Source organism: Hyaena hyaena, unplaced genomic scaffold (assembly GCF_003009895.1).
Source record: "Hyaena hyaena isolate Hyena2069 unplaced genomic scaffold, ASM300989v1 scaffold_219, whole genome shotgun sequence".
Classification (NCBI taxonomy): domain Eukaryota; kingdom Metazoa; phylum Chordata; class Mammalia; order Carnivora; family Hyaenidae; genus Hyaena; species Hyaena hyaena.
Window position 1 is genome coordinate 288125 of NW_024080850.1, and position 19290 is coordinate 307414.

General features: G+C 51.6%; 2 protein-coding genes across 9 annotated transcripts in view; both read right to left on the minus strand.

The window, feature by feature from the left end:
- Window positions 1–13069, minus strand: part of DGCR8 (DGCR8 microprocessor complex subunit) — a 36154-nt gene extending 23085 nt beyond the window's left edge. Inside the window, exons 1-9 of one of the 2 annotated variants that reach the window (XM_039242885.1) lie at window positions 12887–13069; window positions 7899–8127; window positions 7127–7800; window positions 6490–6649; window positions 4269–4411; window positions 3824–4106; window positions 1741–1938; window positions 1380–1481; window positions 522–620 (exon numbers count right to left, since the gene is read on the minus strand). In XM_039242885.1, the coding sequence (XP_039098816.1) occupies window positions 522–620; window positions 1380–1481; window positions 1741–1938; window positions 3824–4106; window positions 4269–4411; window positions 6490–6649; window positions 7127–7789 (1648 nt within the window). In that variant the 5' untranslated portion in view covers window positions 7790–7800; window positions 7899–8127; window positions 12887–13069. Of the gene's footprint in view, window positions 1–521; window positions 621–1379; window positions 1482–1740; window positions 1939–3823; window positions 4107–4268; window positions 4412–6489; window positions 6650–7126; window positions 8128–12886 lie in introns of both variants that reach the window. The other variant, XM_039242884.1, reaches the window with a different exon arrangement.
- A 5027-nt stretch (window positions 13070–18096) lies between these two features.
- The window catches only part of TANGO2 (transport and golgi organization 2 homolog), a 36826-nt gene continuing 35632 nt past the window's right edge, over window positions 18097–19290 (minus strand). For all 7 annotated transcript variants that reach the window (XM_039242880.1, XM_039242881.1, XM_039242882.1 and 4 more), the window contains one exon: window positions 18097–19130. In XM_039242880.1, coding sequence (XP_039098811.1) covers window positions 19010–19130 — 121 coding nt within the window. In that variant the 3' untranslated portion in view covers window positions 18097–19009. The remainder of the gene's footprint in view (window positions 19131–19290) is intronic.

Sequence of the window (19290 nt, forward strand, 5' to 3'; positions counted from 1 at the left end):
TCAAGTAATCCTAATGGTGAGGCAGAATGGCTTCCATTTTAACCAGAAACATAGGCCTTCTCAGGGATCTGACAGGCTATGTTCAGAGAATGGCAGTTTAAAGGACACAGGAAATTGTCCTCACGCATGTCAAAACCACTCAAGGAGACTGCTGACGGCCTATGTATCCAACTGTTTGCAATCTCCTAGCATGCCCACATTTTGCTCCGTTTAAATAAATACAAACCCTCTCTAGCATGCACGGTAGGCACAGCCTAGTCAGCTCTGTGAGTGGTGGGGACAAGGGTGGGAGATTCTGGCCCAGCCTCCACCAAGCAGAGAAGGGTTGCACTTTCTACTTTATTTCTCACACTTTACTTCCTCTACTTGAGTCTTTTCCAAAGAGCAGATAGTTTTAAAAAGCCAAGGTAGATGATTACCTAAATAAAATGGATCTGCCCCACTCCCAGCCCTCCCCAGCCAAGGGGAGAGGCAGACACTGTAAGCACCACGGGTCTCTGACACCCAAACAAGCACATTACCAGCTTTATTCTTCGCAAGTTTTTTGCTGCTTGCAGTTCCAGATCCATACGTCACACCATCAATGGTCACCGAGGCACCAAAAGGCTCACTTGGGTTCTCTTAAAATTAAAATTACTGTTTTAAAAATACTCGCCAAGACATTAAAAGCGTGCATGCACGCACACATACAATCTGCTGGCACCAACAGACAAGGTCAGGGCTACTGCTGGAGGGCAGAGACAGGGGCTCCCTGAGGCATGGAGATGGGGCCGAGGGTTGGCCAACAGGCAAAGAGCATGCCAGGAAAATTGTGGGAGATGGGAGACGACGGGTTCACAAGCTGGAGGGGAAACAGGAGGCCAGAGGCCAAGCTGGGATAGGGAATCAATGTCTGCGAAAGATGGACAGAGAACTGTGAGCAGCAGACACACACAGATGCAGTAAGTCAAAGAAATGACATGAAAAATAATGAGTGACTCCTGAGTTCAGGCTTCCAAGGGAAAGACAAATTGGTTTTCACAAAGGTGTGATGAGAATGGCCAAAGAAGACAGCCAGTGGGAAGTGCAGCCCCGAGGCTACTTCATCCACCTGGGGCAGGTGGAGACACAGCAAGGGAGGCTTTCCTTGGGGCAAGGAATGAATGGAAGGTGGGGGTGGGGTAAGCATGAATAATGGAAGGGGAAGCAGAGGCCCTGGCCCTCAGAAAGGGCACAGTGCTGTAAAAACAACCCGCCCACCTACAGCCCGCTTCTCCCTGCCCTGCCTTTTCACTTCTATCCCAGCAGAGTGGGGTTAATGGTCAGTTCCCGCCTCCCAGCCATGACCCCAACAAGGTATAGGATTCTTCAGGGCTCAGATGGGGGGAGGTCAAACTTACCACATTCAAAGAAATTATAAACAGGGCGGACCTTGAGAACACGCTGCATGTACTCGTGCAGGATGCAGACCTCGGACTTCCCGTTGGGGTTAATGACAAACTCTGTGACAAGAAGGCCTATCTCAGCAAGAGCGTGAGGACCTGCCGCAAGCTAGCACTTGGGACCTGGCACCACCAAGTTAGCGACTAACTGAATTAGGGGCTTACCACCATGAACACAGTGTACCTCTGCACTCACAGGGTAAACAGAAGCTTTGAAGTAAACGCAACTCACGCACAAAGCATACGTTCTAAGATCATCAAGTGAAAAACAACAGTATAATCAATCTGCCAATGATAAAATTTACAAGCCCCAACTCACCTTTCTTTGTGGGTGCATCCTGCACAGACAGAGTGATGAGCTTCTGATTGGCTGGCAAGATGGGCCTCTCAGACTCGGCCTGTTTCCGTTTCATTTCTCGGTTAAACTGCCGCCGCTCGGCCCACGTCCTGAATTTCTTCACAGTGACTTGCTCAAAGTCAAAACGCTTTTCCAGGTAGTTTCGAAATTCCTCAAGATCTGTGAAGATGTACCAGAGAACAAAATAGCTAATTTCCAACCTAAGAATCATGTTTTCTCTGCCCATCGAGTAGGGCAGCGACAGGCTGCCCATCAAACAAACAGGTCCCACCATGCCATCCCCATTTTCCTTTCCCCTTTCCTTTCAAAGAGCAAAGAAAGCAAAGAATCTGGTCTCTTCACTCTGCCAGCTCAAATAACTCAAGTTACAAACTTCTGGGATGCTCTTTTAGTTTATTTGGAACAAGAATAAGAAAAAGAGAAAGAATTTTAAAAACAAACAAAAAACCAGATGGCCTTCAAGCCTTTTCTCCTTGTATCAAAACAGGTACCATGGCAGCCAAAGCGCTATGCACCAACTGCACACCTTGCGCCTTCCCCTCCCGCACCTGGCCCCAACCACACTCAGCAACACATGCACGCAGCCTGGGCCTTGGCACCCATCATGCCTAGCCCCACATAGTCCATAGCCCATTCCCACTGTTCATCACCACCCCCTCCCCCACTCAGTGAAGTTCCCAGGACCTCCTACTTTTACTGCTGCACCCACTACCCCTCTCTCCCAGGACATCCTAGAGGGTCACATAAGCCTAACTTGTTTTTTACTCAAGTGTAAACCCTGAGGCAAGGGAGTGTCGTGGCTCACGGCCAGCCCTAAGAGCAGCACTGGTGGAAGCAGAGGGAGTAGTCCAGTGTGTGAAGACCGAAGAACATATGGTTAAAACACACAGCTGTGAAACACTGTACCTGCACCCACTTAATTATGTACCAAAACCACATAATTCTTTACATGTGAATGTAGGGAAGTCAGTCTGCAAACAAGTACAAATGAAGTGGTCAACCTCTCCTGTGGGAGTGAAGTCAGAAATGAAAAGATGATGTTTTCTGAAAAAGAGGAACATATTCAGGTGTTATGTGTGCCTAAAAGATAGTATAAAGAAATAAATCTCTACAATAAAGCCTGAAAGCAAGAGCTCCCTTCCAGACAAGTCCTGAGAAAAGCCCCAACACACTGACAGATAGGGAAGGCTGACATGGATAGGGAGGGAGGCAACAGGCAGGCAGGTGTGGGGAGACGGCAGTCTGTCTACTGGGGAAGCTGGGGGACAGTGACACATTCTGCCCTTCCCCAAATGCCTCTCTCCATAGAGACTGCCTCTCTCTGAGGCACCCTCCCACTCCTCAGCAGTGGTGTTTCCCCTACCCCAACTCTTCTAGGCTCCTCACACATAAGAATTACAAGACAGGCTGGGCAGCAATACTGACAATATCCAAACAGCAATTACCAAAAATCCTCAAAAATACAAAGTCCTCTTTCAAAAGAGATCCAGCAGGTGGGCTGAGACGGGTTTGCCACCACTATAGAGACAAACTAAGACTTGAATAGGGACTCCTAAGCTAAAAGACACAAAACAGAGAAGAGAAACACCAGCACCGCAAACAATTGTGGGATTGAAGCAGGAAATGTCCTCAGAATAGTGGCTACCTCCCATTGCTAAGTCCACGGATTGAGGAGGTTCACTCCAAACGCATCAAGATAAATCAACAATACCAGGAGAGCACATCCTGCTGAAAAACCAGGATTTCAGGAACGGTCACAAGTTACCTGAGAAAAAAGGCCGATCTGCACTGACTATAGCTACCTCCATAGCAGCACTGGCCATGTGGGGCCTACAGACCCAGGCAGGTTCTAAGATCAGGGAGACAAGGCCTTTCTAGCCATGTAAGAGTGGCCAGAGGTCCCCAGAAGTCCCTTCCTCACAGACATAACCAGGAACAGGTAGACTTCAGCAGGAGGAATGTGACCACAGAGAAGGTGTGGAATGCAGCCACATCCCTGGCAGATGGGTCCCTACCAGCAAGGATGTTCACCCCAGAAACTTACCAACTGATTCATCTTTGCACACCTCGACCTTTGCCTTCACCTGCCCCAGGGCCCCAGGGGCAGCCTCAGCTCCCAGCGGGTCCTTCTCATCCGGGGGCCCTGAGTCAGCTCCCATGGAGTCCGGCTCTTCCAGAGGGAACTCAAGCTCCGCAGATCGGCTTAGGGGCTTGACAGGGGATACTTCCCCACTGGGGGCAAGCTCACTGCTTTGCTCTCTTTCTTCATTGTCCTTCATTTTCTTATAATGCAGACAGGGAATGCTACTCAAAGGAGGATCATGTTTCTGCGGAGAGTGAAATTGCAACACAGATTACAAGGATGAACCTGAAAGTCTGAACATCCGATGCCTTCAACCTGCCTCTGCTTGGCTACGATGCAAGTGCAACGTATGTGTGTTCGGTCTGCAAACTTACAAGCCTAAATTCATGACTGATGCATCCCCTACCCGTATGCTTCCCGTTCCCAGGAAGTACGGCCTGGACCAGGTGACCACCCGAGACTCTCTGTGTAAGTACACGGGGACTCCAGAGTTATGAAATGTCATGATCCATCCATCAGGCAACGGTTCCGTAGGAGGACGGCCACGACCTATATGAAGACAAGAGCATCCCACAATCACTTCAAAAACACTCGGAGTTTAGAGAGGTCTTCAAAATCACGATACAAGGCAGATGAGAACAGTAAAGTCAACCAAGTGTTGAAAAAACACCTCTAAGAACTAGGAGAGTAGGGGACTACCCCGCCCTCCTCAGACAACCTGTCCCAGCCCCTTCTGCTGCTCAGCACCTCCCATGCACGAAACTCTGCTTTCAACTGTTGTGCTTATTTATCTAGCTCTAGCCCAAAGACTCTTAGTCAACACAGGAAGCTGTCCACCTTGTTCACTGCCATCCTCTTGGGCCTAGAACAGCATGTGGTGCATGAAGGAGCCCAGGATGAGGTTCTAGAAGACACAAGCCCTAGCCTTAGCCGCTGCCTGCATAGCTATGGGCATCAAGGGCATTAATTCCTCACTGCCTGTCTTGGCTGTGGCCAGAGGCATCCCAGAGGTTGGGTTAGTTTTGCTAATAAATTGCATGTCTGCTGATCACTGCTCCCTGTGACTGAGTAACACATGCCTTCATTGTATCTGAGCTGCATGCTCTCACTAGCATGTGAAACACGACTTATAATCCACAAATTTCTAAATCAATTCTTGCTTTACATGCAGTCATAGAAAAAGACTCAAGACTTGTTCTCATTTGACACCTGCCACTGACAGGCCTGGTTCTTGGGAAAAGCACAAAGATTTAACTGAAAATTAATTATCTTGCAGGTACTGGGATCAAGTAAGAAATTTAGAAACATAAGGAAAAAAGCAAATAAAATCTAAAAAATATACACACAATGAATGGCATCAGGGATGCTCATGGAAAAGGGAGTGGTATCCCAGTGCCAGGTCCCCACCCAGCAGTGCTAACTCCTGGCCTGATACCAGAACATAGCAATACTGGCAGGTAATAACTAGCAGTCATAAAGTTGGCTCAGCTATCTGAAGAGCTCACATGCAGCTCACAAGCAGCCTATGAGCATGAAGCCCATGCTGCAGCTCCTGGGAGGCTGCACTGTGGGGCAGGCTGCCAGGTAGGTGAGGTGGAGAAGGCTGCATAAAGAAATGCACAGGAGTGCCTCGTACAGGCAGGCCGAGTAGCATGCCTGCACTCATGGCCAAGCATATTGTGAACCTGTGGGCCGCTCAAGATGGACAGGGCTTTGTCTGCTCAGATCGCTGAAACCACAGAAAGAGTACAAAGCAAATCTCTGGAGGCACTGAAGTAAAGACTGCCCCAACACCTGTTCTACCCAGAAACTGAGACCCCAGGCGTACCCCTGTCTACAGCTGATAAACCCAGCACTCATCCTGTTCCAACCACTAGCTAACCTGGGCAGACACATGCAGGACCCAGCCCTGCGGACGTGTCCACTCTGCAGTGGGAGACAGGACACCACCTGCTCCTCGATTTCCTCCCATCACGCCAGGCCACTTTCTGCACCCGGGCCCCCAGCCTAAGGTCTCAACTGAACTGTGTGCCCAAGTCCCCACACATCTGTTCAGCCCCTTTCCACCACCTAATCTCCACCTAGACACTCACAGGGACCTCCAGGCCAGAAAAGCTAGAAACTGACACTGACTTCTCTCAGACCTGTACCACACTGGCAAAGCAGCAACACGGGCATGACTCTGGGTGCCTTCCAACTCCCCCCACCGCCCCCAAAACCAAGTGCAGCTTTGGAATACCTCTGTCTCTACTGAATCCAGAACCCAGACTGCGACCACCACCTGCCATGGTGCTACACCTTCCTCTGGCCTCAGCCTCCACACCCCTCTAGTTGCCCATCTTGTCATCTCCCAGCATACAACATTCCCTCCTCCTTACCCCATCAGAAGTGCCCTCCCCGTTCCTCTCCACAACACCAGCTGCTCTGTGGTGTGTAGCCACAGCAGTCACCTCAACCTGGGTCGTCACACATCTGTGACATCCTTGTGTCTTGTCTGCTTCCCCTTCATCAGATGTGACGGTCCTCCTTCAAACATGTGCCCACTGCTCAGACCACCACCTGACACCCGAGGGCTCTCAAACCTGCACTTCTGCCGTCCCACAAACACACTACTTTGGCTGACTTACTTTTTAGCACGGTTTTAATCTTGGTCATCATTGGCTGCACACTCGTCTCTCCATCAGACGGATGGTCACTGTCTCCTCCGTATTTCTCTTCCATTCGCCTCTTTTTGGGAGCACAAAGGCCCTCTTCCAGCAGAGCATCAACATCGTTGTCAAAATCATCCTGCAAAACATGCTGTTCAGACACCATGGCCCCCGGAGCCCGCGTTCCTGTACCGTAGGCAAATTTAACAGCATTAGTGAGAACAGACACAGAAATGAGGCACTCTCAAGTGGGGCCTAGGTATGCCTTTATGTAGTGTGATCATCTGAAAAACAAACAGAATAAAACTGACAACTGCAACCAACAACATGCTTGACGCTTGGTATAGGTGCACACCCCACCAAGAAGTGCTTCTCAGCAGCACCTTCCAATTCAGACTGCATAAAGAGTACAAGGTCGACTGCTCAGCCAAACCTTTCTTTGGAAAACTTAAAAACCTGGGCTTCTTACAGCTTTTTCTTTTCCACATTAACGTCATTCCACCTCAGGTGGGTTTTTTTTTCCTCTGTAACATCAGCTTTCAAAAGATGCTGTGGTTCCCAACACCTCTCTTTGGGTTTTGCTAAGAGTGCTCCAAAGGAGGGGTTGCCGACATACCTCATAGGAGAAGTTCAAGGCCTCTTCATCCACTCTGTCTCTCTGCACGATTGCTTTAGCCGTGAACCCGCCTGCTCCTTCTTCATCTAGCTCCAAATTGTCAGTAAAATCTTCTAACTCATCGAGCACTGCGTACTCCACTCTCTTTTCCTGATCCAGCTCATTCTCCTCATCCTTCTTATCAGCACTCTCACCCCCTACGCCTACCCCGTTCCCAACACTCCCGCCAAAGGGACAAGCATGCACGTCTCCACTGACAGGGCTAAGGGCCAGACCGCACTCTGCGCGAGCGTCGCGCTCCACTCCTGTGTACAGCACCTTCCTGTCCTTACTCCTGCAGCTCTCGGTAAAGCTCACGCTAATCTTTACATCCTTAAGCAACTTAAGGTCAGGGGAGAACTTCCGGACCGCAGGTGCGTGCCGGGCGGTGCGTGGGCTGTGGCCACTACAGTTCGGGTCTATGAGGAGGCGGGCCTTAGAGAAGGATCCTTTGGAGAGAAGAGAAGCTCCGTAGAAGTTGAGCGGGTCCTCAGCAGGGGATTCGGCCTGTCCATCACCACCAGAGCCAACGTCCATTACCTCTGCATCACTGGACGTTTGCAGGGGAGGTGGTGGAGACTGTTCACGGGGCAGCGCTTGGAGGGGGCAAGCTCGGTTCTCCATCACTGCTTCTCCTGCGGGCTCACGCGGGAGAGGAGAGGGACTCTCATATGTCTCCATAGTAAAAGTGGTTAAGACTAATTTAAAAGACCAGAGTTTTAAAAAACCTTACATAAATCTATACAGCTAACATGCACAAGTCCGTTGAGACCCGGGTGCCGTCCTGCCCGCGCTGCACACGCTGGCGGCTTAGTCAAGCTGGCCACATTGCTCTTTTCATTAATGTAGACAGCTTTTAGAACCACTGCCTCAATTATTGGAAATCACAATGCACTCAGCTTAAATGACTGACGACTAAGCGAGTCTGTCTTCATGCCAAAGTGGCACCTTTCTTCTTCCACCTGCAAAGAGATTTAAAAACATCGTCACAAAATGACAGAAATCTCCTGCTTCCCTGGTACTGAGAGTCAAGTGCTATTAACAGTGTAGTAAAGAACTTAAAATACTACTGCCTTAGAGAATCTTCTAGGCTTCAAAACAAACTAGCTCCATGTTTTCCCTTCAAAACCTGAATTACAATTTAACTCCAAAATTAAATATATTAATTATCCACTGTAATTCCTACTTCAGAAGCACAAAAACAGTATTACCTTACCACTCAAAAAAGATTTTAAAAAACTAGGCTAAGCTTCACCGCAGCATTCCCCTAACTCAGTTTATTAGGTAAGCAAGCTCGCGGTGCAAGGCTGCCCTTTCCAGAACACATATAAGGTGTGTGGCCTCCCTCTGGCCATCAGAGTGACATGGATCCACTCACCTGCTAGGGCTGGGTCAGTCAGAGGGCGAGTGCGAGACCCTCAGCTCAACTCTGCGGCACTAGGGCCTCAGAAATACGGCCAGGCGCTCTGCTACCCAGGGACCCCAGGGCTCTCCTGGGCCCACAAGGTGGCACGTGGACTGGGACAGTGATGCAGCGTGCTGAGGTCGCCAGAGGTGGCGTGGTTCTGTTCCCGGTAGAGGAGGGGGTGGTGGCTGTGGGGAAGGGAACCTGGCCAGGGTCGGTCAGGGGAGCCTCAGGAGACAGCTGGAGCCAAGGCACAGGAAGTCCTGGGTGCCATCTGGAGCCTGGCTCCATCCTGGGGGCAATAAGGAGCCACCAAGGGTCAAGTGATTCGCATACCACAACTCAGTCCCTATTTAAAAATGGGGACTGACAGCTATGCCAGGCCCAGTGCCTATGCCCAAGGCATAGAGGGCAGTCCTCCAAACCAGAGGACAGAAGTGTGAAAGAGACTCTGCTGACAGGGCTGGAGCCCTCAAGAACAGTGAAGACACAGAACTGACCACACTGCTGACCGGGCAGAGGTGGAGAGCAGAGACAAGAGGGAACTGAAGGTGAATGAGGCTTCTCCCCTGGAGGTGCCCATGTGTTCCAGTATTCGGGCAGAAGCCTGCAGAGGAGAATGGATGGAGCCTCCAGGCAGACCTGTCCAACAGGTGCTGAGGCCACAGCCCTGGAGCTGTGACTGGCCCAGAAACAGAAGTCCAGAACACATCAGCGAGCTGGTAGTCGCCAAAATCGCAGGAGAGAGGCTGCCCAGAGAAGCAACACAGACCAAGAAGAAGGTTGAGGATGCCTCTCTGGGAAGCTTCCCTTCAGAAAGGACAACAAAAGGGATGACATGAAAAGGCAGGTCAGTGGGACAATCCAAAAACCCAGAGGTCCACGGGAGGGCCAGGCATCAAAGCAGAAGCACGTGCAGACGCAAATGTGTACGCACACACTCCCACACCATGCTGACACACACACGCATGAACATGCCATGCACATGGGTGCTGATATGCACATGCATGCCCATGCCCACCCAGGGCAGCTTGACTGACTGCACAGATAGAACAGAAGACTGCAGACATCACACACTTAAGAACTTTACAGTGAAGGAGTAGAGCATGGTGGTTGTACTTTCAAGGAGATGCAACGTAAAAACCAGAGATTTGTTTAGATTTAATTAATTCATTCAATCAGTATTCACTGGCCATCTACTCTAAGGGGTGTACTATCACGAACAAGAAACAAGGTCCCTACCACCTAGATGCAGTTGGAAGGGCTGTGACCACTAAGCTTTCATTCTGTTTCCCAGATTCTAAGATGTCCTTACATTTCTGAATTCAATGGGAATTTAACACGATACTTCCGCCCAAAGGTGTATCTATCAAAGGTGCTAAAGATCAAAGGAATAGAGCATGCAGATAACAAGGCTCAGAACTGCGGTAAACACTAAGGTGGCTGCAACCGAACAGGCACGAGCAGCACCAAGTGGAATAAGGCCAGTCTCCCGGCAACCAACAAAGATCATTTCAGAGAAGGACAGACAGGTCAGCATGTTCAGTACTACAGAGCACAGATAAAGACCAAGACCAAACCCCTCAGCCTCTGGTAGGTCTGCAGAGAATTTAACAAAAACCAATCCGTGATTCTGGGGGCTGAAAATGGTGGGGGGACGGGAGGTTGAAAACAACGGGTGGTATGGGTGATACAGGATGAGGACACCTGCCACCATGTTAAAAGGCCAAGCAGCTGCCAGGATCAAAGCACAAAGCAAAGATGATAATGACAATAATGCAGGGAACCCTGGAAGAGGTACAGAGGGTAGGGACAGAGAGCTGTAGAGAAAAGAGACTATTCTTTTCCCCCTGGGAGATCAGGAAAGCCTGCCCAGCCCCAGGGGGGCAGCAGCTCAAGGTTCAGAGCTCACAGTGGGGCAGTCCTGGGCAAGCTCCTTACTTTCCCCTGTAAGCTTGTTCTACTCACTCAACAAGTGTTTGCTGAATGCTTTCCATATGGCACATGTACCATTCTAGACGCTTAAGGACACAAAACAGACAAAATCTCTGCCCCACAGAGCTCACGTTTTAGCAGGAGAGATGGACAAACAACTAAGAAAAGTGGAGAAGTATTCAAGAGAAAACAAAGCAAGGAGTTGGGGGAGGGGAAGCAGCTTCAGAAAGGGCAAACAGTGAAGGCTACACGGCCAGATTCTCTTCTGCCAGGCTGCAGAAGAGAGTGAGCTAGGCCGGTGGAAGGAGGGAACATTCCAGGTAACAGAGAAGAACAAAGGCCCTGGAGCAGAAGTGTAGTGCAGTAGGTAAAAGCAGTGTGCTGAGGAGGAGTGAGAAAAGAACTGCAGCCCTTATCTTGAGAGATGGGCCACTGGACAGGAGGGGCCAAGCAGTGAGGTCACATGACCCAAGGACAGCAGTGGCAGTCGACCCTCAGCCAGGCCCTGTTCTAAGAGTGGTAGGCATTCTCACAAAGCACTGAGAGAGGTTAAAGACAGAAAGCTTAAGCAACTTGCTCAAGGTCACACAGCTAGAAAGCAATGAAGCTGCTTTACCACCCAGGCTAGCTGGCTCCCCATCTCACCTCCTTGTTTTTACACTATCTTAGGGTTTAAAACTACCATTCTGTGTCCAGAAAAACTACCATGGGTGAGAAAAGAGCAAGAGTGAGAGCAAAGAGAAGAATTAAGAGGCTCACCAGGCAGTTCAGAGTAGCATGATAAGCTGGAGGCGGTAAGAAATGGTCCTGAGTGTTGTACGGATGCCTAAGAGAGGAATCCAGGTGACTCTAAACTCAAGAACAGAGCTGTCGTGCGTTGAGAAGGTGATGGCAGCATAAGAAATGTTGTGGGGGGTGGGTGAAGATCAGTGTTTGATTTTGGACATGGCTACTTGACATCAAAGTAACACATGGAGATGTGAAAGAGGCAGCCGCTCAGAAGGGAGGCCTGGACTGGAGAAGGCAATGGGAGATGTCAAGGAGCGGTCATTAAAGCCAGGAACCTGGATGAGACCACCAGAGGGGGAAGGGCAGCTACTATGCAGGACTAAGAGGAGGCAAAGATTCAGGCTTCCCACCCCCAAGGTCACGGCCAGGTTATAAAACCACCCCCAGGAAGTGCCCTACAGAGTGCCTGGCCGTAAAAGGGCTCAAAGAGTAACTCCCGCCGTCGGCCTCACTATTGCTTCAGCTGACTGAACCCATGGACGCAAACCTTGCTTGCCAAGTGGGCTGTGAGCCATCAGAAGACTCGCAGCAGGTGCCCCTGGATCCCTGGTACATGGGGTAAAACCAACAGGCTTGGACAGCACCCTTCACTGAAGTCCACTTGCTGGGTTGGCATCGTGGCAGCAGCTGCGATGTCCAATGCTGGGGCTGCTGCCTTACGGTCAAGCCTCTCACACTGCAGCCTCCCGCCCAACCCAGCAGCAGTATGACCTCATCCATTCCTTTTGTCATCCTCCAACAGACCTCACATCCTGTACTCACAGGCGCACCGCTGACTGGCCATTCACTCTCTTTGGTGAGTGACAGCCTGCGGCAGGGTTTGGGCCAGTCTGCTGGAAGCCCCGTGACTGGGAGTCCAGTCTGCGGCCAGGAAACAGAGGGTCTCCACCTGGTGGTTGGCCTCACACAGTCACCAGCCCTAGCCTGGACTGCCGTGCATCAGGTAACAAGGAACATGCAAGCATGCAGAACAGCAAACCAAATTCCTACCATGAGCAACCCAAGTCCATCGAATGATACTTGACAGGTATCACTATCAACAGGTTGCCCCGTTCCGTTTATTTTTACCACGACCATTGTTAACAACAAAACCACAATCCGCTTATCTACGTGACACTCAATCCATGAGCATTTGGAGAAGAAGACTTGGGCGACTTCTCAGATTTCCCAAACTATTATCCCGGCAGGGTCCTGGGCGAACATTTACTCGTGTTCATACCTTTCCCGCCTGAAAGCGACGCTACAGCTTCGGGCCCACAGGGCAAGGGGCCTCTTTACACTTGGGCTGTTTACCCGGGCGGGAGAGCGACCGGCGTCTGCGCCACCTGGGCCTGGGGCCCGCCCCCCCCCACGAAGTCCCCCGACGGCAGGACCTCCGCCCCGCGTTCTGAGGCCCGCGGCCATGATGCTTCACAAAGGCCGGGACTCCGCGTGGCTGCCCCGCCTCGCGCCCTCCCGCCCGGCCCCGCCTCGCCTCGCTGCCCGGGGCCCTTAGCCCTCCGCCGGGGAAGAAGGGAGGGGAAGGGCGCGCCCTCGCGCAGGCCGCAGAGCCCGCCCCGACCCGCGGGGCGCCCCTCGCGCCCCGCACCTACCTCCAGCACCCGCGGCCTGCCCGAGCTGCCCGCGGCCTGCCCGAGCTGCCCGCAGCCCGACCAAAGCAGGGAAACCCTCACGGCCTGGCCGCTACTGCCACCGCTACCGCCATCTAGAAGGGCCGCCCAAGCTCTCTCCGGTCGGCGGGACCCGCCTGCCGCGCGGGGCGAGCAGAGGGTGGGCCTTGGCGGCCCGCGGCCAATCCCTGCGCGCAGCCACCCCGCATTGGGGGGACCGCCGAGCGGGCTGCGGAGGCTGCCAATCGGCGGAGCGCAGCGCTCGCGGCCACGGCGCGCTGCCCAATAGCGCGGCCGCGTGGGCGGAACCAGGCCTTCAGGCCGCGGCCGCGCTAACGGTCGCCGCCAGGGCGGGGCTTGCCGCGCGGAGGGCGGCGGCCGCGAGGAGCGCCGGGAACGGAGAGCGCAGAGGATGCCGGGAATAGGCGAGCGCGGGAAGCGCAGGGAATGCCGGGGAAAGGGGGAGCGCAGAGGATGGCGGGAACGGGATAACGCGGGAAGCGCTGGGAGCAGAGGGCGCTCTTACGACACCGTACATGCGCCGGCATTATTCGTCTCCAAATAAAAGCATTAAACATAATTATTAGGAAAAAAAAAGACATATGCTAAACTGTCCGGCATTTCCTCACTTGCTATAGTACCGTTTCAGAAACTTAAGAAAAGGGCGGGTATGAGTAAAATGAAGAGGCAGCTCTTCCTTTGACCAAAATTCCGGTGAATAAATAGAAAGAGAACATCTCCCTTTTGTCAGCCTGAACAAACCTGCTGCAGACAAAAGTCATGGATGCTAAAAATAGCAGGCAAAATTATGAGAATTGGCACGGACTTTTTTGTTGTTTTAGGGAGCGGCAAAGTTTCTCCCCAAGACACTAATGCAAAGGTAAAATAGTAACTGCAGTGGAGAAAAATCGGAGACACCACCTAACCAACTGAAAGAGATCACCAGCAAATGTATACATATCCACACTTATAAAATTTACACTTTAAAGATGTACTCGTTGTACCTCGTAAGGGCGCCTGAGTGGCTCAGTCCGTTAAGTCCGACTTCATTCAGCTCAGGACCTCAGCTCAGGTCATGATCTCATTCATCATTCGTGGTTTCAAGCCCGAGTTTCGGCTCTCTGCTGATAGCTCAGAGCCTGGAGCCTGCCTCAGATTCTGCGCCTCCCTCTCTCTCTGCCCCTCTCCCACTTATATTCTTTCTCTCTCTCTCAAAAATAAATAAAACATTTAAAAAATGTACCTCCTATTGTATACTTAAAAAAAAAACAATAAAAATAAAGAGAAAAATCAACACCAGCAAAGGGACATATATTGTGGGCCTCCTGAAGACATGCATGACTTGTGGGTATGTTTACCCCAAAGACAAAACCTGAATGAAGAAAGATCACACAAACCCAAATGAGGTACATTCTACAAAAAAAAAAAAAAACAAACAAACTGGCAGGTGCTTTTCACATGTCAAGATCATTCAAGTCAAAGATACACTGAGGAGCTGTCTTCAGTTACAGGAGACACACAAAGTGTGATGTGGGATCATGATCTTGTATTGAAACCTGACTTAGGAAAGGATATAAGTGGAACAACCAGTAAAATTCAAATAAGATCTTGGGGCACATGAGTGGCTCAGTCTGTTGAGCATTCGACTCTCGATTTCAGCTCAGGTCATGACCCCAAGGTGTATCCTGCTTAAGGGTGGAGCCTGCTTAAGATTCTTCTCTCCCTCTGCCCCTCACTCCTGACCTTTCTCTAAAATTAAAAACAAAAAAATTCAAAGTCTGTAAGTCAGCTGGTGGTATTGTATCAATGCTAATTTCCTGGTCGTAATCATTTTACTAGAGCTAGTGGTAGGGTGTTAATAGTTGGGGAACTGGGGTGAAGGACACTGGAATATTTTGTTCTATTTTTTCAAGTTTTTAGTTAAGTTGAAATCATTTCAAAATGAAAATATTTTAAAAGGTAGGGAAAGGGGCACCTGGCTGGCTCAGTGAGAAGAGCATGAGACCCTTGATCTCAGGGTTGTGAGTTCAAACCCCATGTCTGGTGTAGAAATTACTAAAAAATAAAGTTGAAAAACAAAACAAAAAGGTGGTGTAAGAGTGTATTGCAGGTGAGGAAGCTAGAAGCCTACCTAGGCCCATCTTTCCCTTCCTACCCCCTTTCCAGGTACTTCACAATAAAAATGTGACCAAGCCCCATGAGGCTCTGGCTCCTGGGCTTGGTCAAGGGAGGCCAGCCTCCCTGTGGTTGAGCAAGCTGCTGGCATTGGCCCATTGGTCAGAGCTCAGAACCATTTGCATGCCACCATCCAGCCTTAGCAACCTCTCTACACTTTGTCATTTGCTTGGTGAGTTGCCTCAGCCTTGAGACCTCAGACACAGTACAGCCGGCTTCCCACAGTTCCCATTAGACTCCATCATCAGATGGACGCCTACAAGAGCTCTAAACCAAGCTGCGGGAGGAAACTTTTCCCTCTGGGCTCCTGTTTCCACCTGAGCCCAGCTCATCCATGAGCCAGGTATGGGCTAAAGGGCCTGGATGATGCTATCTGCTGGCAGATGAGACCAAAGACCAGGTGGGGGGAGGAGGGGTTGTTGGGGAGGAGGAGGGTGGTGGGAGGGTGTCTCTGCAGGTAGAAGGCCAAGAGCTCAGGCCTGCTAAGACAAGCCCCAAGGCCAAGCTGCATTCCTGGGCTGGTCTTGTTTACTCACAGATTGGACTTCCATATTGGTCAGCTCAGCACCTCCAGACTCCATGCCAACACACCTCAACTGGCTATTCAGAGCCAGAGAGCAGAAGCGGCTCATCTGGGAAGGGGCGTCTGAAGAGGTAGTGAATTCCTCATCCATCTGGGATAAGAGGACCCATGCTGAGGACTCAGGGATCTGACACATCTGGTAATGAGCGGAGAGGACTAGCTATGCCAAGCTATGCCAAGCTATGCCAAGGTCAGGTCCAGGTTTTCCATGTGGCATATCAAAAGAACTTCCAAAGGGACAGTTTCCTAGGGTCCCTTCTAACTGTACAACAGTCTCACCTCAAGGCCTAAATGAATGGGGGCTCAGGAAGTGCCAGCACTGCTATCCTTAGCTCAAATGTCTACCTGGCCTGAGCATGAGGATACAGTGACAAGCAAGGGAGGAAAGGCCTTGCCTTCCTGAAGCTCTTATTCTGACGGGGAGGCACACAAGAAACAATCTAGCAAAATGCACAGCATGTTACAGTGCTAACCACTCTAGAAAAGAGAGCAGGGGCCTTGCAGGGACCAAGGCAAGGCCGACTGCAACTTTAGATGGGATGCCTCCCAGAGACTTTACCAAAGAGTTGCAGGATGTGAGGGAGAGTGTGGTTCAGATATATGGGGAGAAGAGTTCTTCAACCAGCAGGGACAGCAAGTGCAAAGGCCCTGGGGCAGGAGCTGTGCAGAAAGCATGGCCAAGAGTAGGGACAGGGGCAAGGGCTAGATAAGTGAGGTGATGGGGGGCGGTGGTTCAGGGCAAGAGATGAGACCAATGTTGGAGGGCCATGGGCCAAGGGAAGACACCCCAAGATGCACCTTGTCCTCATCCTGCTCCTTCCTAGCCTCGTGACTCTGCCACCCTACCTGCCTGGGGACTGACATACTATTACGGTATCTCCCCAAGTTTCAGTTTCCTCATCTGTAGAGCGAAGGTCACAATTTTATTAGTTTGCTAGAGTGCCATAACAAAGTACCAAAAATGTGGTTTAAACCACAATTTATTGTCTCACAGTTCTGGAGGCAAGAAGTCTGAGATCAAGGTGTCAGCAGGGCCAAGCTCCCTTGGAAGGCATCCGGGAAGGATCTGTTCCAGGTCTCTCTCAGCTTCTGGTAGTTTCTTAGCATGTTGCAGCATAGCTCCAGTCGTTATAGGGAGTTCTGCCTGCATGGATCTCTGTCCCTGTGTCCAAATTTTCCCTTTTTTATACAGACATCAGTCATAATGGATTAGGGCCCACCCTAATGACTTCATTCTATCTTGATTACTTCTGTAAAGACCCTAATAAGGTCACGTTCTGAGGCACAGGCACTAGGACGCCAACAGACCTTTCATGGGGCACACAGCTCAACCCTTAACGGTAGAACTACATCTTGAACTGCCCTATATTCAGAGGGCTCAGGCCCTTGGGGAGCCCAGGGCAGGCCGAGGGCAGGAGAATCCCATGCAGGCTCTGTCCCTGGGTAGAGGCAAACAACTAGGAAAGCTCTTCAGATGGCTTGGCACCAGCCCAGTGGTGCCCCATGAGGGCAGACATGCTGGGCCAGGGTGGGTGCTGGTATGGAGCACCTATCCATGATGTGGCATGGCCCACTGAGGCAGATGAAGGGCCCTGGCCATGCCCAGGCTGGGAGCCTGGCTCAGTATGGCTTGGCCAGCATGCATGGAACTTGGGGCCAGTTTGCCCCTGGGCCTGCAGGCATGGGCTGTGGTGCTGCTGGGGGCCCCGTTCAAACCTGACCATGCTCAGGCACTTTTCCTCTGAGTTCAAAGTGAGCGCCAAGAAGGGCATTGGGCCCCTGAGGGGTACTTGAGGTGAAAAGAGGGAAGGGTTGAGGAGGCCAGTAGGGCCTAGTGCAGGTCCACACCATCCCCTGAGCTCTCACTGGCTCTGAGAAGGCCAAGTTGGGGGTCAGCTGCAAAGGCAACGGAAGCCTGGATCTCAGCACTGGATACGTGTGGGACTACTTGATGCTCAGCCAGGGCTAGGGACGAGAATTCTCAAGTGCTTGCCCAAAACCAGGGTCCTGAGGTTAAGACAGATTCCACTTGTCCTCTTGCCCTGAAACCTACTCCCTCCTACCATCCCCTGGCCTCCACAGTCTACCCCAAGTGCAGGCTTGATCATACTACACTCTCAGGAGGTCCCTCTTCACCCAGATAAGTCCCTGGTTCCTCAGCCCAGCTCAGGAGGTCCTGTATCTGGCACCTACAGTGTCCCATGCACACAGGCTCTCTCGAACCCCAGCCTCTGCCCAAGGACAGATGGATGGACAGGCCAACAGACCCTCGGGTTTCCATCATGGTGTTCAGGAACCCATGAGCAAAAGAAGAAAGTGGAAAGAGGCTCCTTCTGAGGAAAGTATATTGACAAGTTCCCGCAGGCCAGAAAAACCACCCCACTGACCCCCTGCACAGCTGTCCCCCATCACACAAGGACCTGGAATGCACGGATTCACCACACCTCACAGTTTTATTATCAAGGTCTCACGTTCAAGGACAGATTCCTATGACGTCTGACTCCCCAAGGAGAAGGGAAATAGCAAGGGTTGGCTGTGTCCCATTGCTGAGATGGGCCTGCTCAGGACCCATGACCCCCAATGGGCAGGCAAGTAGGTGCCTGAGAGCCTGGCAAGGTGCCCCAGCAGACACAGGACCCCTGGTGCATGCAGTACTGGCCCCCTCCCCCACAGGACCACCGCATGCACACAGGAGATCCCCCAGGGCACAACGGACAACCAACCAGGCTGTGTTTCTGTTATGAAAGCGGTTTTTCTGGAGTTGTTCTCATTTCTCTTTCCACATGGGGCCTCTTCTCTCTAAGAACAAGTCTGATTGTCCAGAAGCGGACTACGCCCAGGAGAGAAGGAGCCGCTCTTAAACAACAGTCTTCTCCTATTGTTTTGGTCAAAGCAAAGGCCCCCTCGCCAGAAGTACATGTGGATGTGACAGGCACACCTCTGCCTGTCTGGCACGCACGTGTGTGTATGCCTGGAGTGTGTGTGTACCTCTCTGTTGCTCATATGTGTGTATGCATGTGTATGTGTGCCCATGCACCTACAGGTATGCACAGAAGCGTGTACCTTGAGTGTGTGCCTCTGTGCTTGGGCAAGGAGTAGGCCCAGGTGCCTTCCCACATGCATAGCACACCTGGGCCCATGGGACTCTGTCACTCCCATTGGCATGACGGTGGACACTGAGCTGGACGTGAGGACACAGACAGGTCACACAAACACCAGAGGGCCCTGGTCCTTGGGAATGCTGGCCAAGTCACAGGCGGTACATGTGGCTGTGGAAGGTTCCTATCCATACTAGCCCTCAAGGCAGGGCCTTCCTGGAGCCCAGTGGCCACGGCCAGGGGGAAGGGTTAGCTCTGCAGCTTGAACTCGTGGGTGCTGGTCTCCCAGCAGGAGGGGTCCTTGTCCAGCATGCTACGCTCTGTGAAGGTCACGTGCCCGTCCGCGTCCACGAGGATGACCGTGTTGGTTCTGAAAGAGAGCAAGGGGCCCATGTTCAGCCCTCTGCCCTCAGCCTCCTGCCTGCCTGTCAGAGCCCCAAATGAGGCCTCTGTCACCGGGAACTCTCTCCTGTCCCCCTTCCCCAAGTGCTCAGTGCACCTTTTCTCCTCCTGCCAGCCCTCCCCAAGGC